The sequence below is a fragment of the Apodemus sylvaticus genome, chromosome 22, assembly GCF_947179515.1.
Source record: "Apodemus sylvaticus chromosome 22, mApoSyl1.1, whole genome shotgun sequence".
In the NCBI taxonomy this organism is placed as follows: domain Eukaryota; kingdom Metazoa; phylum Chordata; class Mammalia; order Rodentia; family Muridae; genus Apodemus; species Apodemus sylvaticus.
In genome coordinates this window covers 47,639,101-47,664,435 of record NC_067493.1, presented here as the reverse complement: position 1 = coordinate 47,664,435, position 25,335 = coordinate 47,639,101, and the positions used below count along the sequence as shown (strand labels likewise).

General features: G+C 44.5%; 1 protein-coding gene across 1 annotated transcript in view; it reads left to right on the top strand.

The window, feature by feature from the left end:
* The first annotated feature begins 345 nt into the window (after positions 1–345).
* Tmem116 (transmembrane protein 116) overlaps positions 346–25,335 on the top strand; it is a 28,270-nt gene continuing 3,280 nt past the window's right edge. Inside the window, exons 1-8 of the mRNA XM_052167643.1 lie at positions 346–393; positions 870–916; positions 1,747–1,810; positions 4,379–4,510; positions 14,979–15,083; positions 20,743–20,792; positions 22,222–22,305; positions 22,910–23,048. Of these exons, the coding sequence (XP_052023603.1) occupies positions 346–393; positions 870–916; positions 1,747–1,810; positions 4,379–4,510; positions 14,979–15,083; positions 20,743–20,792; positions 22,222–22,305; positions 22,910–23,048 (669 nt within the window). The remainder of the gene's footprint in view (positions 394–869; positions 917–1,746; positions 1,811–4,378; positions 4,511–14,978; positions 15,084–20,742; positions 20,793–22,221; positions 22,306–22,909; positions 23,049–25,335) is intronic.

Here is a 25,335-nt window from a genome sequence, read left to right as displayed (position 1 = left end):
TTCACCTCTGAGGAAGTGGGGCCCCCTGGATATGCCCCCAGCCTGACACATCAAATCGGCAGGATTAGACATCCTCTCTCCCTGAGGCAGGACAAGGCAGCCCTCTGCTACATCTGTGTTGGGGGCCTCAGCCCAGCCAGTGTATGCTCTTTGGTACAACTTGGTTTCTTCTGTCACCTGCTTCTTCTATTTTTGGCTTTGTCCTTGGCCCTTCAGCCTCCTGCCCTTAAGGTACAGGGCAGGACTAGATGGGGAGGAGCCCAGCTGAGGTAGGGGTGGAGCTACCTGTTCAGAGCCTGACTGAGAAGGGACTGGGCTTGGAGGGTCACTGGAATTGAAGTCTTTATGGCCCTCCCACTGGAGACCAGCCGCCTGGAAGGCAGATGGGAGCCGGTAAGGTTAAAAGCTCCCCCCCACCCCCCATTGCTGCTCCCTTCGTCCACTCTGTTCCGTGTTTTACTCCCAGTGGCTCTCTCCTTACTAATACCTTTCCCCCTCTTTATCATTTATTTCCCTTTTTTTCTGTCTTGTAAACTTTGTCAGTCAGCCACATTTGGTATTCTCTTCTGTCATCTGTCCTCCTCAGGTGCTCGCCTTTCCTCTCTGTTTACTGTTTGTTCCTGGAGTTTCCTCAACTTCACTTTCTTATTCAGGTTGCTCTAATCACTGCTCTGTTTCTCTTAACGTTTGAGTGTTTTATAAGGACTTAGGTTAAGGGCGGCACAGGCCCTGCCTCCCACCCACAGGCCTGTTCAGATTCCACTCCTTGAAGGTCTGTGCTGAAGAGATGGTTAATAAACACCAAAAGGGAAATTAGGTTGAACATTAAAAGTAAGAGACTGACTCCCCCCACCCTCTCTCTCCTTTAGCTTTTTCCTGCAATACAGTGGATACAGTTTGCGGTGGCTACTCTGAGGTATGTTTTTTTAAGTCTCATATGACTGTTGAAATCTCATGACCACACTAGAGAGCTGCTCAGCTTTCCACAGATTCCTACTCCTGAATTGCCTTTTACTTTTTAGTTAGAAATGCTTTCCTATGTTGATAGTTCCTGACTGGTTAACCTGGGGCTGGGGGTGGGGTGGGGGGAGCTGTGATGTCTTAGTGGATAAAGTGCTTGTTTCCTGAGCTTGAGAGCCCAAGTTGGGATCTCTAGCGCCCACATGACAAGCCAGGTGTGTTGTTACCAACCTATTAGCTTAGCTTTAGGAAGCAGGGATGGGGGTGGGGGCTAGCCAATCTGTAAATCTGAGAGCTTCAGGTTCACTGAGGGAGCACATCTCAAAAACTCAGGGGGAGCATGATGGAGGCTGACACAGCCTCCCACTTCTGACTGCTCACCCAGTGAACACCAGAGCAACAAGAACCGGAGGGAGGCTCTGTAGTGAGCACTTGCTCAGACAGCATGTGTCAGGCATCTGCCTCAACCCTATGTGTGGTGAACGCTGAAAGACAACATGGTGGCTCACATGTAATCCCAGCACTTGGGGACTAAGGCAGGAAGATCACTGAGTTTGAGGCCAGCATGGTCTGCACAGCAGGTTCCAGGCCATCTGAGGCTACATCCTGAGAGAAATTGGAATGGTAATGAGAAGATGTGCATGGTCCAAAACAAGATGACATGCAAATCTACAAAGCACTCTAAAGTTAAAAAAAAAGTGTGGTATATTTTATATCAACTATGTTGATAAATGGTAAAAGAATTTTACCATCACTGTGATGTAATGGTCATGGTCTGTCTCCCAGTGTTATAGGCTCCAGTTCACTCATCACCTACATCACGTTCCAGATCCCACAGAAGTCTGCAGAGGTGAGGCATCTTTTTCTGTTGAGTTTGTTAGTGACTTAGCCTTCAAAGTAAGTGCCAGGAAAGCACCAGCCTATGCTGTGAATAATTTTATGTTGTACAAATAAAGCCTTCATTATTATAGAAGGGATTGTTTTCCCATTCGTAGGCAGGACCGTAGCTATAACTTGACCTTAGCTATAATGTGGATCTCTTGGGTACTGTGAATTGTTAAGGATAAGGAAGCTGCTGCTTGAAGTCTGAGGCCAGAAATGACTGGTGCTAAGTGTGCTAAGGCCCTCCTCCTTCCTCCCTCCTCCCTCCTCCCTCTCTCTCTTCTCTCTCTCTCTCTCTCTCTCTCTCTCTCTCTCTCTCTCTCTCTCTCATTTGTTTGATTTGAGACAAGGTATCTATGTTATCAGGTCTCAAACTGTGGGTCATAACCCCTTTGGGGGAATCCATGACCCTTTCACAGGGTCATCAAAGACCATCTGCAAATCAGATACATTACTATTCACTACAGTTCTGAAGTAGCAATGAAATGATGTTATGGTTCAGGACCACCACAGCATGAAGAACTGTATTAAAGGGGATCAGCATTAGGAAGGTTCAGAACCACTGCTCTTACATAGTCCTGGCTATCCTGGAATTCACTCTGTAGACCAGGCTGGCTTCAGACTCACTGCGATCCTCCTGCCTCTGTCTCCAGAGTGCTGGGATTAAGGGTGTGCACACCATGCCTGGCTGGGGTGAGCTTTCTGATCCTGACCTTGGGAGAACCACTGGAGTGCTCCAGAGGCATCTGAAGACCTGACTCCTTGAAATACACTTGTTTGCTGTCCTGTCCTTCTAAGTAATTACAGTTCTGGTAAAATAAGTCCTTGCTAAAATCAATCACACCAAAATGTTCAAGTTAAAATCTTCCTGTTGGGCATGTAGAGACTCTGCCTCAAAATAACACACACACACACACACACACACACACACATACATACATACATACATGAAGTACCAGCAAGAGTGGTCTACTTGCTAGCTAGATAAAGACCTTAAAAGACAGGGAACAATTATTGCTGTAGTCAGGCAAAATAGTACAGAATTATCCACAGTGTGGTTAAATGTGTAAGTGGAGAGCTTCTGATCTGGCCCATTACACATATGAGGAAACTGAGGCCGAAGTTATATAGGAGGCAGCAGAGCAAGGCTTTTCAGAACAACAATTGTCTCAAGAGTTAAACAATAGTAGTATTTATTATAGACCAGGCATATTTTCTTCAGTGCTTTAAACCCTAATATTTCTTTGTCAGTCTTGTTATGAATCCCAGGTAGTCTTGCTGTATTCTGCTTCCAATTCTTGATCTCATGCCTGTCTGCTGAGTACTGGGATCACCAGCTTGTTCTGCCAGACCTCGTTAACACATTTCAGATTTCAAGTCAGCTTGTTAGCTCCACAGGGAGATCTGCAGAGAAGAAAATGCATCTAATTTACAGTCCATTTAGAGAGAACTGCCATATTACAGTATCTTACATTCATGACCACTACATACTTCTTAGATTTTCTCTGGTGTGTCTCCATAAACATTTTACATTTGTTATATAGAATAATCAGAAAGATGCAAGCTGGTATATATATTTCATCCCAGATCTCAGGAGGCAAAGGCAGGTGGAGGCCAGCCTAGTCTATGTAGCAAGTTTCAGGCCAACCAGGACTACAGAGTGAGACCCTATCTCAAAAAATAGCAAAATAGCAAGTAGTAAAATAGAATGATAAAAGACTACTGGAAACAGGGGGGCACAAAGATACTTAAGCAGTTGGGGGCTCAGGGATGTTCAGTGAGCAAGACCATATGCTGTGTGGGCCGGAGGCCTGAGTTCAGATCCTAGTGCTCAGGTAGAAGGTGGGACTTGGCCATGTGCATGCCTGTACTACCACAGTACTGGGGTATCTGGGAACAAGAGCATCATGGGAGTTGCTGGTCATCAGCCTAATGTGGACTCAGTGAGGGACCCTGCCTTGACAAGTGAGGTGAGACTGGAAGAGCAGGCGTCCTCCTCAGGCCTCCATACACCATGCACAGGAGCAGACTTCCTCCAATATGAGCACACCTGCAGACATGCCATACTTATACAGATACATATAAGACAAATAAAAGATGAAGGCTTCATCAGTGTAGTCAGAAGGCAAAGGCAACATATATACATATATATCTATATGTATATATGTGTGTGTATGCCAGTTTAATATGTATATGCCAATATGATATATATGTATATACACATATATATTGGCATTCCCCCTCAACTCCATCTGTAAACATACAGCTCATGACATCCTTCACCTGTAGCATTTACATTATACCTCCACTGTAAGGCTTTCATCTGTTTGCTTCTATCTTCAGCCTGTGACTGAGGAAGGAGTGTCCTGTGGGTGAGAACCCTCTTAGTCCAAGACACAGATGCCTTCCTATCTGGAGTCTTTCTTTACATTTTCCATAGTCAAGTTTTATACTCAAAGCATAAAATGTTAAGATAATTTGTATGTTATCCTAGTTATATCACTAAACTAAATTAAGATTTTGTGGCTTTTGACAGATAAAGCCACTCTTGTATCTGAGCTTCTCTGACCTGCTCCTGGGAATTTGCTGGCTCGTAAAAGCACTTCTTTATGGAACTACAGCATCCCAAAAGGACAGCATCTGCTACAACCTACAGACCGCTGGAGAGGTGAGTACCCCTAGCCTCAGCCGACACTTTGCCATTCAGATCTAAGTACAGTTCACATCAGACAATGGAAACGCAGACCCATTGTTTATTGTTACACTTTGATACAATAGCTTTTTATCATTTTTAATTTTAAAAATAGCTACTGCAGGGGGCTGGAGAGATGGCTCAGTGGGTAAGAGCACCAACTGCTCTTCCAAAGGTTATGACTTCAAATCCTAGCACCCACATGGTGGCTCACAACCATCCTTAAAGAGATCTGATGCCCTCTTCTGGTGTGTCTGAAGACAGCTACAGTGTACTTACACATAATAAATAAATCTTTAAAAAAAAATAGCTACTGCAAAGATGGACATTGTGCCTCACATAATCCCAGCACTCAGGAGGCAAAGGCAAGAGAATCTTTGTTAGTTAAAGGCCAGTTTAGTCTATCTAGTGAGTTCCAGGACAGGCAGGGCTACATAGAAAAACCTTGTCTCAAAAATAAAATAATCAAAAGGAAAAAAAAAGAAAGAAAGAAAAAAGAAAAAGAAAGAAAAACTAGCCGGGTGATGGTGGCACACACCTGTAATCCCAGCACTCTGGGAGGCAGAGGCAGGCGGATTTCTGAGTTTGAGGCCAGCCTGGTCTACAGAGTGAGTTCCAGGCCAGCCAGGGCTATACAGAGAAACCCTGTCTCGAAAAAACCAAATCCAAAAAACCAAAACAAAAGAAAAAAAAGAAAAAAAGAAAAAAAAGAAAGAAAGAAAGAAAGAAAGAAAGAAAGAAAGAAAGAAAGAAAGAAAGAAAGAAAGAAAGAAAGAAAGAAAGAAAGAAAGAAAAACTACTGCCAAGCCTGAGAGATGACTCAGTGGGCAAAGGCACCTGCCACCAAGACAGGACTTCTGTTCAAAACCCAGGACCCATGCAGTAGAGATAAAAAACTCATTCCCACAAGTTGTCCACAGACTCACACACACACACACTCACACACACATACACACACAGACACAGCCTGTGTGCATGTGTATGCTAATGGGTACAATGAACTTTGAATTCTGTTCTAAATAGAATTCAAAAGTGGCTACTGTCATCTAAGCAGTCAGGAGACAGACTTGAGAGGATCTAAAGTTCCAGACTCATTTGGGCTACACAGAAAAGAAAAACACTTTCTTGCTGAGGTAATGGCACACGCCTGTAATCCCAGCACGCAAGAAGCAGAGGCAGATGGATCTCTGAGTTTGAAGCTAGCCTGGTCTAGAGTGAGTTCCAGGACAGCCAGGGCTACACACATAAACCCTGTTTCAAGAGATGGAGGGGGAGGAGGCAGGGGAAGGGGGAGAGAGAGACACACACCCTTTTTCAAAGAAAAAAAAACAGTCCAAAAAGTGAAGAGCCTTGGGTGCTGCTGGGCAAAACAAAACATCATTTCTAATACAAGTTTTGAAAACTCAGAAAGATGTAAAACAAAACCCTGCCCACAGACAGTCATGTGAATTCATACATTACAGTGCTTTCTAGGACTTTCCTTTGTATGTGTTTTAAAAATAACAGATTAATGTTTTGGGGTTGTTTTGTTTTGGTTTAAGACAGAGTTTCTTTGTGTAACCTGGCTGTCAAACCTCACTCTGTAGACCAGGCTGTCCTTGAACTCACAGAGACATGCTTGCATCTGCCTCCTGAGTGCTGGCACTAAAGGCCTCTGCCACCATAGCTGGCTGTGGATTCCAGAATTACCTTATTACCTTGGTGTTTTTCTCTTCTCTTTTCTTCTCTTCTCTTCTCTTCTCTTCTCTTCTTTTCTCTTCTCTCTCTTTTGGGATATGGGGCCTCTTTTTCTTTTAAAATTTATTTATTATTTTTATCTCATGTATATGGACTTTCTTTTGCCTATTTTTATATATGTGCACTGTGTGTACTGTATGCCTGGTACCCAAGACAGCCAGAAGAAGGTGTGTGTGGGTTTAGGACCTGAACGCTGGTCCTCTATCTCTCCAACCCTTCATTTAAATATTCTTTGTTTGTTTGTTTATATCTATATGTGTGTGTATATATATATATATATGTTGGTTTGTTTGAGATAGGGATTCCCTATGTAGTCCTCGCTATTCTGGAACCAAACTAACTCTCTCTCTCTCTCTCTCTCTCTGTGTGTGTGTGTGTGTGTGTGTGTGTGTGTGTGTGTCTTGTGCATGCACTATAGACCAGGCTGGCCTCAAGCTCAGAGTCCATTAAGTACCACTGGATCCTTTGATTTAAGATGACTGGTGGTCTTCAGCTCATTCCACATTGGCATTGAAACCAGGAGTCCCTGCGTACATGCTGTTGTCTAGCTGCTGCTCTGTGTCTTGAGACAGGCCGTGAATCAGAACACTGCAGTCCATTCTCTGACAGAGTGCACAGCAGCACCCAGGCTCTTCACGTGAGGGTAGGGTTGGCTGGCTAGTTCTCACACTCACAGCGCTGGTTCACCGTCCATTCCATCGGGGTTGAATAGGGAGTGTCTGTTTTTTAAACACAGCTGTATATGTATAGTTACGCAGAGCATGGTGGCCTCAGGAATGTGAGCTAGAGGACAGTCAGTTCACTCTGTGGCAGGGAGGTGCAGGGCTGGCAGGCACCAGCCTTTCTCCATTTCCCTCCTCCTCCTATCCCTGCCCATTGTCTCAGTCACTGTCCTATCGATGTGAAGAGACACAGTGACCACAGCAACTCTTATAAAGGAAAGCATTTAGCTGGGGCTGGCTCACAGTGCAGAGGTCAGTGCATCATCTGCGTGGCTGGGGGCAGGGTGGCACACAGGCAGACGAGGTGCGGAGAGGTAGCTGAGAGTTCTCCATCTGGATTGGCAGGCAGCAAGAAGAGAGAATGACACTGGGCCTAAGGTTCCTTGAGTGTTTGAAACCTTAAGGCCCACCCCAGTGACACACTTCCTCCAACAAGGCCATAACTCATAATAGTGCCACTCTGTATGGGTTTATAGGTGCCAAACCCACCACCCCACCTCTCAGGAAGGCTGTCTGAAGCTATCACCCTCGGTTCTCAGCTCTCTTCCCATGTACCACCCTGCCTGTCCCAGGACACATCCAGCTTTACAGAGCTGAGGATTAGCCATGGGCCTGCCTCACTCTGGGTTTTATGATGAACACAGCTATGACTGGTCTGGATTTTAGAATCAGAATTAGCCTACATGTCTCCTTCTGCTTTGTAGATGAGGGGATACAACCCAGGGAGTCTAATTGACCCAGCCAAGATAATATGTTATTGCTGTTAGGCTGATACTTTGACTCTTAAACTCTTACCGCTACTCCAAAATATTTTCAAAAGCAATATTCCGGAAGAGAAAAGTACCAATTTTTTATGAGTAACGTTCATGGAACTTAAATCCCTTGAGAGGCCAGGCCATTGTTGGAGGGACAAGGCAGAGAAGAATGTATGTTTTATATACATGTTTTAGGCAAGCAAACCCCCTCTCCTTTCCACAGGTTCCCCAAACACCTCAGGACAGGGACACAAAGCACAGGCAGCATCTCCTCGGTCTCTGGGTAGAAATTAGGTTGTTCCCCTTTGGTTTGTGTAGCTTGACCATGTGATCGATGTGCCCAAACCTGACTGAGATAATGGGAGTTGTTCACGGAGCCCAGAGCTGTGAAGACAGGTTTGGTCCAGCTTGAGTGCCTAGGCCCACCTCACCTGGAACACAGGAAGTCAACATTGGCTCAGACCTGGTCCTCTGTACTGGATCTTACTAGGAAGCCGAATGCTCAGAGAACCCAGCTATCAGGAGTAATTCTTGTTTTGAATAATAGGATATTTGGGGTTTTCTAAGGGTTATTTCTTTTGTCAACTCAGCCAGTCAGTGAACAGGCCCTTCTGGTGCCAGAGTCAAGTCTGAGTGAAGCCTCTTCTCTTCCTGCAGCATCTTTTCTACCTGAAAAGATGCTGAGATGCTGAGGTGTCCTCATTAGACTGCCTGCTTGTTTGAAATTGTCCCCTAGGTCAAGCCTTGGGGACAAGATTCTGTGTGTCCTCCCAACGACCCCAAGCACTGCCTTGCTCTGCTCAGGCTTCTATTTGACAGGAACAGCTGCTGTGTAGAAACGAGAACAGAGGACAATGACAGCGTCACAAATGAGTGTTCTGAAGTGTTGGGTTTCTATTTCCTGAAAGAGCTAGCAAGCTAATGTAGAGATGTTGGTTGGACTACATGATGCTTGTGACTTACAGTTAAAGTTTAGAATGTTCAGCCACATGGTCCTGAACCAAAACTCCATCCTTTCAGATTGAATGTTGTGGCACACGGCACTTGGGAGTCTGAGTCAGGCAGATCTCTGACTTCAAGGCCAGCTTGCTCTATTTAGTACGTTCCAGGACAGTCAAAGTTATATACACAGACCTTGTCTCAAAAACAAAACAGCCAGGGGTGGGGGTGGGGGGTGGCGCATGCCTTTAATCCCAGCACTTGGGAGGCAGAGGCAGGCAGTTTTCTGAATTCAAGGCCAGCCTGGTTTATAAAGTGAGTTCCAGGACAGCCAGGGCTACACAGAGAAACCCTGTCTCGAAAAACCAAAAAATAAAAAAAATAAAAATAAAAATAAAAATAAACAAAAAACAAAACAGCAATGCTGAGTAGCAGTAGGTAGTGGCAAACACCTTTAATCTCAGCATTCTGGAGGCAAAAGCAGGTAGATCTCTGAGTTTGAGGCCAGCATATTCTACTGAGTTCCAGGATAGGCAGAGCTACACAGAGAAATCTAGTCTTGGGAAAAAAAAAAAAAACAGACAAACACCAAAAATAAAAACAAAACAAATTCCATATTTTATACTTATTAGCTGTGTACTCTTTTTTTCTTGTAAAGTTAAATTGTTATTGAAAGGATTTCACAGGTGTGATTTCATCACCATTCACCAAGGCCACAAAAATTAAAGATTCAGCAAGGCAGTCCTGACTCAACAGAGCTGATTCTTAGTCTGGTGGTCAGAGAGACCAGCTAAATGTTCTGACCCACTCTGCCTCAGTCAGACCTCCCTTACAAACAGAACTCCTTACTGTTAGCAGCTGGGAAAGACTCAGAGAAGCTCTGTGCTTCAAGCGGCACCAGACTGATAATCTATGTTGTGTTTCTCAAAACTTCATCAGCCACACAAAGTTTCCTACAGGTTGATTGCTAGCAAAATAGTACATAGAAAACCTATGGTGATCTGTTTTTATTTGTTTTTCTTCATCTTTGAATACATTTATGTAAAACAGTAAACGAGAAACTGCATTCTAAAAGCCTTGGAGAGCAGGGTGGTGGTGGCGCAGGCCTTAAATCCCAACACTCAGGAAGCAGAGGAGGGTGGATCTCTGAGTGTGGGGAAGATATGGGTAGGTGACTCATTTCTTCTTGCCTGAGTTTAGGTTATTAATTTAATAGTAGAAGAAAAGTAGTTCCTGATGCTTGATGGGCCTTTCAAAAGGTCTTTTAAAATCTTTACTTTTAGCTGGGCCTGGTGGCACATGCCTGTAATCCCAGCACTTGGGAGGCAGAGGCAGGCAGATTTCTGAGTTTGAGGCCAGTCTGGTCTATAGAGTAAGTTCCAGGACAGCCAGGACCTTACAGAGAAACCCTGTCTCAGGAAACGAAAACAAAAACGAAAACAAAAAACAAAAAACAAAAAAAAAGATTACTTTTGACCTGGAGAAATGGTTCAGTGGTTTAGCTCACTGGCTGCACTTCCAGAGGACCTGGGTTCGATTCCCAACACCACATGGCAGCTCATGTCTGTCTGTAACTCCAGTTCCCCAGTTCCAGTGGATCTGACTCCTTCACACAGACATACATGCAGCAATACACTGATGCACATTAAATAAATAAATCTTGGTTTTTTGGAGACAGGGTTTCTCTGTATAGCCCTGGATATCCTGGAACTCACTCTGTAGACCAGGCTGACCTCAAACTCAGAAATCTGCCTGCCTCTGCCTCCCAGAGTGCTGGGACTACAGGCGTGTGCCACCTCCGCCCAACTTAAATAAATAAATTTTAATGAAACAGAAAGCTTTACTTGTCTTATAAAATCCAGAGTAGATGTTAGCATGCACTCTGCTGAAAGGCCTAAAGTCCAAATGCAATTATTGTGAAAGGCTCTCCTTCCTTCCTTCCTCAGAAAATCAAAATTAAATAGGTGTTTACCTGATGGGATTCTGAAGAATAAAGGTGATGGGTTTGCTGAGTCTGACTCTTATAAAAGACAAAGCAGGGCAACAGACATAATGATTCTATTTGATACTGAAGATTGTGAACATTAACTATAACAATTCACGCTTCTGACACCATTTTTCAGGCTAATTACAGATTTTAAGTATAAGAATTTAAAGGAAGGCTGGGCAGTGGTGGCACACGCCTGTAGCCCCAGCACTCTGGGAAGTAGAGGCAGGCGGATTTCTGAGTTCGAAGCCAGCCTGGTCTACAGAGTGAGTTCCAGGACAGCCAGGGCTATACAGAGAAACCCTGGGGGGGAGGGGGGGAATTCAAAGGAAGGTTTAGTGTGTCTGGTTCAGGAATCTGTTTCACGACACCCTGGCTCCCTCTACTGGCCCTCAGTGAAATTACCCATTGGGTTTTTTGTTGTTGCATTTTAACATAGGATCTCACCCTAACACAGGCTGGAACAGAACTCAGTATGTATCCCAAGTAGGTTTTTTGCATTTATAGCAATCCTCCAGCCTCAGCTTCTCAAGTGCTGTGATTACAGACCTAAGCCATCTTACTGGCTTCCTGTTTCCTCCCCTCCCTTCATCTTCCCTCTTTGGGGTATGCGCCCATGAATGAGTGTGTATGAGTGTGAAGTGTGTGTATACATAGGATTTGAAATTAGGTTCTCTGCTTGCAGGGCAAACACCCTTACTCACTGAGTCAACTTCTAAACTCTCTTGGAACTTTTAGATTGGGTTCCATTCATGCAGCCCAACTGGCCTGGAATTTGTACTATATAGCCATGCAGGAGAAACCTGAAGTAATACAATTCATTTCCTTTTACATTTATTTGGTGTGTGTACATGTGCCACAGCATGCATGTGGAGGTCAGAGAAGAGCTTATGGGAGTCAGCCTCCCCCCCCCCCCCCCCATCATGTGGGGCCTGGAATCAAGCTCAGTTTGTTAGGTTTGGCTGCAAGTATTCACCAGCCCTGATTTTTTTTTTTTTCTGAAACAGGGTTTCTCTGTGTAGCCCTGGCTGTCCTGGAACTCACTCTGTAGACCAGGCTGGCCTCGAACTCAGAAATCCGCCTGCCTCTGCCTCCCAAGTGCTGGGATTACTAGCGTACGCCACCACCGCCCGGCCAGTAATACAATTCATTTGATGCTATAAAGGATTCACTAAAAATTGCTTAGGAGAACATTAAGTCACACAAATAGAATCTGTCTGTACTATGCCTAGAGAGCAATAAACAACCCTAACTTGTTAGAGAAAACTGAACCACACCAACCCAAACTGAAATTCAGGGTTGCTGAGAAAGCCTATTAATGTTGGTTTACCAAGGCTGACCTCTGATGAGGTACCAATTCCAAAACAAAAGGAGATAACCCTGATTTACAACCAGCCATTAGCCATTACAACCTCCCCATATCAAAGAACTTATCTCCAACAGGCAGCTCAAGGGGTCAACTTGAGGTCACTGCTGTCAGTAAGTCTCAGGAGGACCCTGGGTAAGGACTGTTTGCCAAGAACAACAGTACTGATGTCCTTAAGTGACTCTGGCACTATCTTTGTTGTTTAATCTCATATCTGCTTAAGAGGCCAGTCTTATAGTCCTCCATCTTTGTTTAAGTTGTTCAAAGTGGAACTGGAGGCCGGGACCTGGCAGAGGTTTAAAGATGGCAGTTTAGGTGGAGTTGTGAGCCTCAGGCCTGTGTAGGACAGTAAGTAGTTTCCTCTCTAAAGCTGCTCCTCTTTTCTGCATTAGTCAAACCAGTCATATGCTGTTACTAAAGGGGTTTTTCTTTATCAGCCTCTAAGTGTGTTTAGGGATTTCTCTCTAAGACAGTGTATTAATTCGTAACAGCCTAGGATAACCTTGAACTCACCACCATCCTGTCTCTGCTTCCCACTGGACCACATGTTGATAGCATACGTGTGTGCACTGCTATATTAAGTTAACAATCTAACCTGTTATATTAACCTCATTAATTTTCTTTGTGTGGGTACATTTTTACCTTTATTTCTGTGGATTTGAAACACCAAAATGGCCTCACCTCCTGCAGTATGTTCATCCTTTCCTTCGCTTGTCATCAACTCACCTTTCCCCTGCAGTGTAGACCCCAAAATGCACACCTCTCTAACCAATCTAGACCCCGTGCAGGTCATCCTACCACTCTTCAGAGTGCCCAGGCAGTCAGATCTTCCCTTCCTGTCGCCCTCCCAACTGCTATTTCAGTCCACACTCTGGCCCCATAAGCACTATCCTTAGTAATGGGCCTTCTGTGTTGTTTTGGTTCTTTTTCCTATATGGGTAAAATACTGTTTCCCTGAGTTACCTAGGCTAATTCTGTCTGTCTGTCTGTCTGTCTGTCTGTCTGTCCATGCACAGATACATGCATGTGCACAGGCAAGCACTCAATGCACTTGTATGTGGAGGTCAGAGGAAGATCTTGGCTGTCTTCCACTATACTTTATGACTTATTCCTTGGGACAGGGCCTCTCATTTTCTTTGCAGTTAGTCATTTTGACTGGACTCACTGGACAGTGAGCTCCTGTGTCTGTTCTCTAATGGGGCACATGCAGCCTGGCTCCTTTTTGAAAATTACATTTCATTTGTGTCTGTGTGTGTGTGTGTGTCCCAAGGATTACCAAGCTTGGCAGCACTCTGCCTGATAAGCCATCTCACTGGCCTCTGCTTGACTTTTGTCTGTAGGTCTAGGGATCTGAGCTTCCCTCATTTTGGCGTGGTAAACATTTTGTCCAGTGAGCTGTCTCCCCAGCTCCAGGCTTTGCTTCTATGAGGCTGAAATGTAAATCCTGTTCCCTAATGTAATGTAGTCATTCCTCCATGGTGTTATGTGGATTCTCTGCTATCCTATGAATCTGCTCCTTTGTTCTTTTAAAAGACACATTTTATTTGTATTAGTGTTTGTGCACAGACACACACATAGATGAGGCTGCCTATATAGTCCAGAACAGGGCATAAGATCAGCTAGAGCTAGAGTTACAGACAATAGTGAGCTGCCTGATATGGGTGATAGTAACTGAAGTCCCTGCAAAAGAAGCTTTTTAACTAACTCATCTCTCCAGTTCCTGTAAGTTTTCCCCCTAAATGTCATTATATGTATTTGCTTATTTTACCTATCTAAGCTTATAAGCCATGGTGTGTGTGTGTGTGTGTGTGTGTGTGTGTGTGTGTGTAGGTAAGAGGACAACTTGCAAGAATCAGTTCTCCCGCTTTATAATCCAAAATTCAGCTCTGATATTAGGATTGCAGTAAATGCATTTCCCTGCTGAGTCATTGCTCTGAGTCAGTGCCTGATTTTTTTTTAAATGTCTTTTTGGTGTTTTCAAGACAGGGTTTCTCTGGGTAGCCCTGGCTGTCCTGGAACTCACTTTGTAGACCAGGCTGGCCTCAAACTCAGAAATCTGCCTGCCTCTGCCTCCCAAGTGCTGGGATTAAAGGCATGCACCACCACCACCACCACCATCACCACCACCACCACCACCACCACCACCCGGCTTTTTTAATGTCTTGTAGACATCACTGCTGGGGATATATTGCTTAACAGAGTACTTGCTTGGCACAGATGAAGCCCTGAGTTCAGTCCTAGCACTCCATAAAGCACTTGGAGTGGTGCATAAGCTTGGGAGGTGAGGCAGAAGAATCTGCGTGAAATCAAGAGGCTAGCCTGGTCTACAGAGTGAGTTCTAGGACAGCCTCTGAAGGTTTTAGGGTTACAGCTCTTCTAGAAAGTAGTTTTCTAAGATGACAGACAATAAAACAACTTGTGCATGTGCACTTTATTTGGGGTGTATATATATATATATGAACCTTAATGGGAAGGGGCTCTTCTTAGGGTGACATTTCATTAGATGAGGCTTAAGGTTCTGGGGATGCCTCATTTTCATGGAGAGGCATTCCTGGAAATTGAACCTGTAATTTCGCCAAGGATTATGAGACATTCCTCAGGTAGAAGATTGGGGTCAGGCTCCCCAGATCAGATGGAGCAGAGGAAGCCCCCTAAGAGAAGGGAGTCCTCTGTTTTGCACCAAGCTCAGGACAGCTGTTTAGCCATGGTAGATTACAGCCTTCAGCAGTGAGGTGAACACATGAAAACAGCAACAATAAACCAGTTGAAAATCACAGTAGAAAAGGCTTCCTGAAAGTGGGGTGGTTAGGTGGGAGGGTGGGTGTCTGTGGTTCTGAACAGTCAGAGAGGTGTGGTGAAGCTGGGCAGCATGCGGTGAGAGTAAGGAGTAAGGAAGCCGCCAGGGCACACTGACGATGGTCATGTGACTTTCACCTAGATTTTCTACCTCGCCTCACTCCTCTACACCGTCCATTACATCTGGTGTCTGTACACAGAGCTGAGGAGAAAGCACGACCAGAGCCAGCGGAGCAGAGCTGCGCAGGTAAAGACCATGCGGCGTCCCGCCTGGGCAAAGAGGAGCCGCTCCCAGGTGCTCCTGAACAACTGAGTGAGTGTGGGGCTGGCTGTCCTCAGCATGCTCTCAACACTTCCCTTGTTAACATCACCTCCTTCTCCGCCCATAGCACACGAAGGAAGGTGGTGCTGTTGTGTTTTTCAAGACAGGGTTTCTCTTTGTAGCTCAGACTGTCCTGAAACTGAAGCTATAGACCAGGCTGGCCTTGAACTCACAGAGATCTGCCTGCTTCTGCCTCCCAAATGCTGGGAGTAAAGACATGTGCTACCACACCTGGCTCCCACAAAAGGTTTGAACGGAGGAGTTCTGTTGACACTACTGCCATTCCTGCTGAGCTTGATTTAGCAAGGGACATCTTAGGCTCTGTGTCAGTGTTACTAATACAGGGCAGGAGGGAGGCTCAGGGCATGTGCTAATCTGCTGGCTCGGGTTTCAGGGTGACAGATGTCAAAGGAGTGTGCTCTGCGCTGATGCATGTTCTCAGTCTATGTGTGAGTGACAGCTGTTGGTTAACAGAAAGGCAGAAGGATGCTTCTATGACAGTCAGAAGCCAGCAAGCATCCCAAGAGCACTTGTCACTGTCCTGCATTACAGGAGAAGAGAGAGGGCCAAGCCCTTTGTGTTCTTTAGTGTGTGTGTTTCACACAGCACACAGCCCATCTGTTCTGAGTATGAGGATCCACATAGTGGTAAATTCGTCAAGTTGTACAGTCTTGATATCCACTTCAGGATGTTTCCTTCCCCAGTGAAATCTCTCATAATAGTTACCATTAAGTCCTCTCCATCCTGTGCTCAAGGCAGTCTACAGACCTGCTTCTGGACCCTGCATGTGACAGTGATGCTGGATGTGTGTGCCTGTGTGCGTGCACATGTGTGTTGGCTCTCACTTACCATGGTGCATTCAGTTATTTGTTTTCATGATAGAGAGGAAAGCTTTCACTGTACATATGAGGGCGAGTACAGCCCGAGTCCAGAAAAGGGAAAGAAAGCAGTAGATTAAACATGACCAGCAGAATGGAAGGGCCACTGATGGGGGGAGCTGTGGGGGAGAGGGAAAGGGAGAGGGCAGGACCAGGGTGGGGGCATAGAACAAATTGCAGCACAGTGCTTTTAAAGATCATATATTTTCTTTCTTTCTTTCTTTCTTTCTTTCTTTCTTTCTTTCTTTTTTTTTTTTTTTTTTTTTTTTTTTTTTTTTTGGTTTTTTGGATTTGGTTTTTTGGAGACAGGGTTTCTCTGTATAGCCCTGGCTGTCCTGGAACTCGCTCTGTAGACCAGGCTGGCCTTGAACTCAGAGATCTGCCTGCCTCTGCCTCCCAGAGTGCTGGGATTACAGGTGTTCGCCGCCACCACCACCCGGCTAAGATCATATATTTTCACTGTAGAAATAATTCATTCTTTTTACTTCACTCTATATATTCATTATATACTACTTTGAGTTTCTTACTTTTTTACTCCAGTTTTTTTTGAGACAGTATCTCAAGTAGGTGTGGCTGGCTTTGAATGGCCACAACTGGTTTTTGGCTTCTGACCCTTCTGGCTGCACCTCCCAGGTGATGGAATTATATATGTGGGCCCCAGACTAAACAGTTTCTTATCTCTGATGTTTTGAGAATATCACTGGTTCTGACAAGTGACATATTTATTTTGTTTTTTTTTGTTTGTTTGTTTTTGTTTTTGTTTTTGTTTTTTGAGAAAGAGTTTCTCTGTGTAGCCCTGGTTGTCCTGGAACTCATTCTGTAGACCAGGCTGGCCTTGAACTCAGAAATCCGCCTGCCTCTGCCTCCCAAGTGCTGACACAAAAGGCATGTGCCACCACTGCCAGGCCCTCAGGTATTTTTTTTTGTTTTTTTATTTTTTATTTTTTTATTTTTTTGGTTTTTTGGTTTTTTGGATTTGGTTTTTTCGAGACAGGGTTTCTCTGTATAGCCCTGACTCTCCTGGAACTCAGTCTGTAGACCAGGCTGGCCTCGAATTTGGAAATCTGCCTGCCTCTGCCTCCCAGAGGCTGGGATTACAGGTGTGTGCCACCACAGCCTGGCTTAATTTTTTTTTTGAACTTTTTTGTTTGTTTGTTTGGAATTTATTTTTAAATATCTTTACATTTTTAAATTTTTGTTTTGTTTTGGAGAAAGGGTCTCTCTGTATCGCCCTGATTCCCTGGCACTCACCATGTGCAGTCAGTCCTGAACCTCAACCTCTCAGAGACCTGGCTGCCTCTGCCTCCTGAGTGTTGGGATTAAAGGAGTGTGCCACCACACTTACTTTAATCTTTTTGTTGTTTTGTTTTTGAGACAGTATTCCATGTAGCCGAGATTGATCCCACTAGATACTTGAACTTCTGATCTTCTTGCCTCTTCTTCCTGAGTACTAGAACTATAGGGTTCCTAGAATATTAAGCAACTGCTTTACCAACAAAACACAGATTCCATTTAACCCTAAACACCTTATTAAATTTTCTAATCTCAAATCTGCAAAATTCATTATTTTATGGGTTTTTTAAAAGTAAACTTTTGTTAAGAGCATGATATAAGCAATCTAGAAAGCCCCTTTACCTTTTCCTTAGAACCTGCATATGACTTCTCCAACATAGGAAAGTATCCCAGTGAACACAGGAACCGCTCAGTAATTGCTTGCTGTGTGAGTGAGTGAGAAGACCTGTGGTTTAAGAGCATTAGTGCCGGGCTCAGAGCCATTGGTGACTCGTTCCTGCTGCAATGAGTTCCTTCCGCAGTCACCTAAGAGGGAGTCCAGATCTGAAATCTCTGCTGCACTCCCTCTGTCTTCTGTCCTCAGTCCATCTGACTTTATCTGTCTGTCCTGAACATAGAGCTTTGCTCTGCTTTTGTTGAATAGCACAGAAAGCATTGTGGGGAGAGAAGCAAGTGCTTTAGAGAATCTTTAACAGAGTTTTACAAGGAATGAAGTCACGATCTCCAGGTGACCAGATAACAGACATCATTGTGTATTAACTAACTTCCAAATGTTGAGTTCATTAATATGAATATGGTGAATGCTAATTTTAGAAAGTCGCTTTCAACCTCTACATATTCTGCTTTCAGCAAACAACACATGTGCAGTGTTCTGGGACACTTCTCAGTTCTACAGTCTTTGGTACATCATCTCTCATATTGTGTTTGTTTGAAAGGCTTTTGCTATGTAGCCCATGCTGGCTCACAACTCACTGTCTGTGTAGGTAAGACAATTAGGCCTCAAGTTTTTATCTTATGTATTGATCTGTGTAACCCTGGTGCCGCCTTCTAGCACCAAGATGCTGTGGTCTGTGGAATTGTCATCAAACCATCTGGAGAGTCATTTAAAGGTGTGCACTCTCAAAAAAGGGTAGGAACAGAGAATGCTCTCTCTTTTTTCCTCTGGTCCCCGCTTCTCTCTCAACGGGCAAGTGAAAAATCACTGAATTTTTAACATGAAAAGACAGCCTAAACAAGGTATTGCAGTCTATGCAAAGCCAGCTAGTGAGAGGTCTTGAAATAACAAAAACAATTTTTTTTTTTGAGACAGGGTTTCTCTGTGTAGCCCTGGATGTCCTGGAACTCATGTAAACCAGGCTGGCCTCGAACTCAGAAATCTGCCTGCCTCTGCTTCCCAAGTGCTGGGATTAAAGGTATGCACCACCACCGCCCGGCAACAAAAACAATTTTTGAGGCAGGATTTTACTAAGTACCAGTTGTTGGCCTGGAACTCTCTGTGTACACTAGGCTGACCTTGAAGTCACAGAGATCTGCTACCTCTGCCCTCCAAGGGCTGGCCCTACAGGAGTGCGGCACCACAACTGTGACAAGCACATTTTCTATCAGCAACTGCCTCAAATGACCACTGAGCATTCTAATGCGGCTGCAAAGTGAAGGACCTGGATGGGGGCCTCAGGCTTTGAGGCAGATCTGTCTCCAGAGCCTTGGCTGGGGCGGATTAGACTGAGCTCTAACTTGCAGCCATCCCACTGCCTCTGTCTTTTACGTTCTGGGCCTAGAGGCATACGCCATCTTGCCTTGTAGGACTTGACCTTTTGGTTTCATTCAGTGTTAGCTTTTGTGTAAATCACTGTGTAGGCAGTGTTCCCTCTACAACTCCACTCAGCTCCCATTTCCTTTTGCTCACTCTAGTGTTTGCTCCCCAGGCACGGGCATTCTGTGACTTAAGCCTGCATGGACTCTGCAGTTAGGAAGGACCTTTGGCTGCCTACACCTTCACACTCTTGTCTGTGTAACACTGGAAAGAGCTGGGCATCTGCTCCATTCCTGGATTAGACGAGTGCCTAAAAGCACAGCGGCTCCCAGGGTTTCACTCATTCCTTCACTCAGCCATGGGGCTCAGCTGGTCGAGTGTGAACTGCAAACCCCGTAAGGCCATGAATGTTTTCATCGTAGTACTGAGGTCATAGCAGTCATGCTGCTGGAAGTTGTTCAGTATCTGATGCAAGTCAGAAGTATTCAGTTGGCTGTCGTTTGGGGTGCTATGGATTTGAACCCAAGATATGTACTCTTCTATAACAAGTACATATTCTACCACACCAATCCAACAAATTGTGTATGTGGAGTATGTGTAGTGTGTGTGCCTGTGCTTCAGCGCAGAGAACTCAGAGGTCAGCACCTGCTGCTTTCCTCCATTGCTGCCTTCTTGTTGCTCTTTGTTTTTGAGACATTGTTTCCCACTGAACCTGGATCTTGCCCTTTGTGCTGGTTTGATTAGCCCTGCAGCCTCCAGGGGCTGCCTGTCTTCCCCGCCCTCTCCACAGAGCTGGGGCTTCTGGCATGTGCTCTCAGGCCTGGTTTCTTGCCTAGCGCTAGGTCTCTGAAATCAGGTTCCTACTGCCCAGCGGTGGTGGCACACACCTGTAATCCCAGCACTTGGGAGGCAGAGGCAGGCGGGTTTCTGAGTTCGAGGCCAGCCTGGTCTACAGAGTGAGTTCCAGGACAACCAGGGCTACACAGAGAAACCCTGTCTCAAAAAAAAAAAAAAGAAAGAAAGAAAGAAGGAAAGAAGGAAAGAAGGAAAGAAGGAAAGAAGGAAAGAAAGGAAGGAAGGAAGGAAGGAAGGAAGGAAGAAAGAAAGAAAGAAAGAAAGAAAGAAAGAAAGAAAGAAAGAAAGAAAGAAAGAAAGAAAGAAAGAAAAAGAAAGTTGAAATCAGGTTCCTGTGCTTGTTCAGCAAGTGATTTATCATGGAGCTGTCTCCTAGGGCTTCAGATTTTAAATGTTCTGAGCTCTAGAATGCACTGGTTTCTACACAAGGGCCCCTTCAACTCTGGCATGCCAACACTGGCCTGCTGATACTTTGTACTGGCTGACTTATGCATAGCTTCATTCATCTATACCTTTCTGGATCTACAAGGAAAAAAAAGCAACCCTCTGATTTCATGCATGCCATCCTTAGAGAATTTGATTCAGCACTCAAATCTTTTGTTAAATTCCTGAGGATTTTGTTGTTATTTGTTTGTTTGTTTTAGAATAGTAATATAGATAAAACACTGTCATCTCCAGTACCAAAGGAACTGGCTGACAGAGTGTATAAACAACATGTTACAGAGGCAGCAAGGCTGCTGTGTGTCTGATCGCTGGTGAGTGGTGATCTGCCATTGCTGTAAGGACCGATCTGCTCTTTTCACAGGTGACAGATTATGCTTGCCAAGGTGGTCACATAATGTTCCTTTTGTCAAGGTAAGATTGTTGTTCTTCCACGTAAGGCGGCAAGGGAAGGAATGGCCTGTCACTCTTCACTGCCCCGTCACACCTGTGTCTTTACAGAGCACTCTGTGACAGGAAGGAACAGGCACCTGGGCAAGGAGCCCTTCCTCCTTCCCTGACTGGACATTGACTCCAACTCCATGACAGCAGTCCTGTGTGACTTTGAGCCAACCTCTCATTTGCATTTGTGTGTGTGTGCCGCTGTTTGTGCATGTGGGTACACGCTTGTGTGCATGCAGGCAGGCATGTGCTGGCAGAGCCTGGTGTCTGCTCTTTCCTTCCCTGACCTCTAGCTTGTACACTGAGGCAGTTTCTCACTGAGCCCAGAGCTCAGCGTACCTACTGAGTGGACCAGGTGCCTTATGCTGGGGATTTACATCTGCCTCTAATGTCAGGGTAACCCTGTATCCCACTGTACCCCACCCCAGGCCCCAAGCTTATGTGACAAACACTTTACCCTGTGAACCCAAATCTCAAGCTACGACCCTGTATGGGAATCTCACTCCAGAAAGGGTCTAGATTTCACACAAAGTAGTGGTCACATCAGTTCTGGACTTTATATCTTTTGCCCCACATCCCTTCTAGGGCAGTGGCTGTATTAGATGGACAACTCTGTCTGCTTAAAGAGCTAGCACCTGGGAAGGTGCCAAAGACACCATGCACAGCTCTTCCATTGTTTTCTTTCACTTAGATTCTAAGTGAAAATTTTTTTCAAGTAAATTTTGTTTTGTTTTACTTTTTTGAGACAAAGGCTTGCTATGCATGTAGTTCAGACTGGCCTCAGACACAAGATCCTACCATCTCAGCTTCCTTCATGCTAAGATTACAGGCCTGTATTACTACATCCAGGCTCGATTAGACTTAAGTTTGTTTTCTTTCTTCCTATTTAGACTGTGTGTGTGTTTTCATGTGTCCTTCAAATGCATGTGAGGAGTGTGCATGTGGAAGCCACAGGTGTTGGGTGTCTTTATCACCCTGCACTTTGTTTTCTTGAGATAGTCTCACTGAAGCTGGCGTGTACCAGTTGGCTAAACTACCTAACCAGTGAGTTCTGAGGATCCATCTGCCCCAGCCTGTCTGCCACAGATATACAGCTATGCCTGCTTTTTCATGGTTTGCTCAGTGTTTGTGCCTGCATGGCTAGCAACCCTACTGAGTGTTCCAGCTCTACAGCCCACCCTGAGGTCCTTTAGATTTGTATCTGACTATAATTCCAAAGAGTCTCAAGAACTTCTATATAGAATCAGTTTCCCACCTCAGTTCTCCAGGGAATAGAAAATGAGGATGGCTATGGTATTCAATGTTTTTCTTCACATGTGCTGGGGGGCTGGTGAAATAATATGGTTGGGGGAAAAGGCATGAAAATTTCTGGATTATAGAACAATAAATGATCTCGTTCCAGCATGATACCTCTGCTGTTGATGACACCTGTGTTCTTTTTGGGCAATATCAATGAATGTTTCCACAACTTCAGCCAGAGCCACAGGTAAGGAAGGACCACCTCTCTGATTTTCATTTGGTCTTTCTATAACAGAATAAAGGGGATGGGTTCTACACACATTCTAGCCAAGGAGTTTGTTTTACTTGTGGAGGTAGGTCAGCTGGTAGACTGCTTGCTGGGCTTACACAAAGCCTTGGGTTGGATCCCAGCACTGCAAGAAAATGTGTGTGGTGGTACACACCTTTAACCTCAGCACATAGGAGGTAGAGACAGAAGATCAGAAGTTCAAGGTCATCCTGAACTACTACTTAGTTTGAAGCAAGCATGGACTACGAAAGCATTTTTTCCATTTGTTTTGTTTTGTTTTGTTTTGTTTTGTTTTGTTTTTTGAGACAGGGTTTCTCTGTGTAGTTCTGGCTGTCCTGGAACTCACTCTGCAGACCAGGCTGGCCTCGAACTCAGAAGTCTGCCTGCCTCTGCCTCTGCCTCTGCCTCCCAAGTGCTGGGATTACAGGCTGGGATTACAGGTATGTGCCACCACTGCCCGGCTGGTTGTGGTATTTTATCCCAGCAATGGCGTTCTGTTTCTGTTGCGTTTCTCCTGTCTTGTGTGTTGTAGTACCGTCCTGTCTGTTGGTTCTCTTCCCAGGTGTATCCTAGTGCACTCACCACCATTAGCCACGATTGAGCCCCTGCCTCCCACCAACATGTCTGTCTGCAGCACACTCTATTTTTATGGTGTCACCGTTTTCCTGGCCAGCTTTTTCTTCAGCTTCCTCACCATTATGGTAATGTGCCATCCTGTCTGTGGCTGTGAAAAGCAAAGACTGGGAGAGACAGGCCGTGTTCCAAGGCTGGAGTGAGGCAAGACACATTGCCTGGGGTCCAGCACTAAGGAAGGGGCTGTGGGGTTGTAACTCAGTTGGTAGAATACCCCCCTAGAGTATATGAGAGTGTAGGAGGTTGAGGCAGGGGATTAGAAATTCAAGATCAACTTCAGCTACATATATCCAGTTGGGCTATATATGAGATCCTTTCTCAAAAAAAATAATTTCAAGAACATACCTACAAGATGTTTATGCTAGAACTGATGTACTTCTTTGATTCTCATGAAGACTCAGAGCTGAAAGCTCATACAACTCAGATATGTCCTTTTTATGGGTAAAAAGTAACAGTCTAGGACATCGGACCCACACTTTAACTTCCCAGATAATGACACACAGAAGTCTAGTGTAGGGCATGCAATCTGTCAACCAACATCTCAAACCCATTCTGCAGAGTCTCTTTTAGTGAGTTTGATCATGATCTGATTGTGGGGATGTTGGGGGATGGGGGAAGGCATGGGGGGAGAGTGCAAGAGGCTGGGGTAGCCCAGGCTATTGTTCTTTCTTGTTTGGTTCTTTTTTTTTTAAAGATTTATTTATTATTTATTATTTATTATTTATTATATGTAAGTACATTGTAGCTGTCTTCAGACACTCCCAGAAGAGGGCATCATATTCCATTACAGATGGTTGTGAGCCACCATGTGGTTGCTGGGATTTGAACTCAGGACCTTCAGAAGAGCAGTTAGTGCTCTTAACTGCTGAGCCATCTCTCCAGCCCCTCTTGTTTGGTTCTTTTTGAGGCAGCAGAGGGGGAAGATTGGGGATAAGACTTAGTCTTATAGATAAGTAGGGTTGCTGTATAATAATAAAAATACATTTTTTTTTTTTTGGAGTCAGGGTTTCTCTGTGTAGCCCTGCTGTCCTGAAACATTTTCCTATCTTAAGCTAACCTGCCTGCCTGAGTTCCTCTGAGACCAGAAACTGTTTAGCAGTTATCATAAAACATCAGGTGATAAGTGAAAAGATGTGTTGCTGGAGCTCCTTTCTCTGGTGAGTCAGCTAGAAACCTCTCTGGATAAACTGGTTAACTCTGCGAACCAGAGAGGAAGGAAAGGAAAAGAATTAAGATGCTGTATACAGACAAATGTGCACAGACACGAATACATTCAAACAATCATACACCCACACTCTGGCCGGGCCTGACCATCTGTCACAATCAATTCCACGAGTATTCATGCATGCTTATACACATATACTCTACACACAAACATAGACAAACAGACATACACATTTGGAATAGTGGATGGATTGATGGGTAGGTGGATGGCTGGATGGATGGATTGATGGGTGGGTGGGTGGGTGGATGGATGGATAGATGGATGGATGGGGCAAAGTTCCCCAAGCCAAACCATTTGACCAGCAAACAAGAACTTTCTTTCTTTTTTTCATTTTCTCAAGACAGGGTTTTTCTGTATAGCCCTGGCTGTCCTGGAACTCACTCTGTAGACCAAGCTAGCCTCAAACTTAGAAATCCGCCTGCCTCTCCCTCCCAGAGTGCTGGGATTACAGGCATGTGCCACCACTGCCCAGTTAACCAACAACTTTCTTTTCTCTTGTCTTTTTATACCTTCTTAGACAAAAAGATTTTTAGAAAAATTACCCCAGAGATAAGATGTTACATAAAATGGGAGTTACAGAAGGATACTGATATTAAGTTCAAAGCAGTGTTTCATCATAATATACTTATTAAAAGTTCAAAGCAACGGTTTTACATGGCCCTGCTTTATCATAGTGCATACCTGTGACTTTATCCTTGGACCTAAATGTTTTTCTTTGAAAACAAAATTGTCCCAAGTCTATTTCTCTTATTAGTGTGATTATAAAAGCTTATTATGCAGACTTTACTTTATTTACTGGGGAATAGGCACATTCTCTTCCTGATTCTAACTTTATTCCATCTTTCTAGCAACTAAGACCATCTCTAAAATCTTTCTTCCTAAAATCATTTGAATCAAATTAGGAATTCTATAGAATTATTATCTATTTGTCTATATAGCATCACTACAAGATAGTACATCTTCATAGGTCTGCAGAGATCTCCTCAATGGGGGTGGGACAATGCCTAGTGATAGTTATATATTTAATAATAGTAAGAGAAGCATATTAATAGTCAGAATCTTTCTTAAAATAGATTTTTCCTAGGCCTTGCCTACCAGAGCCCTCATAGATTTTAATCCAAGGCAGACCC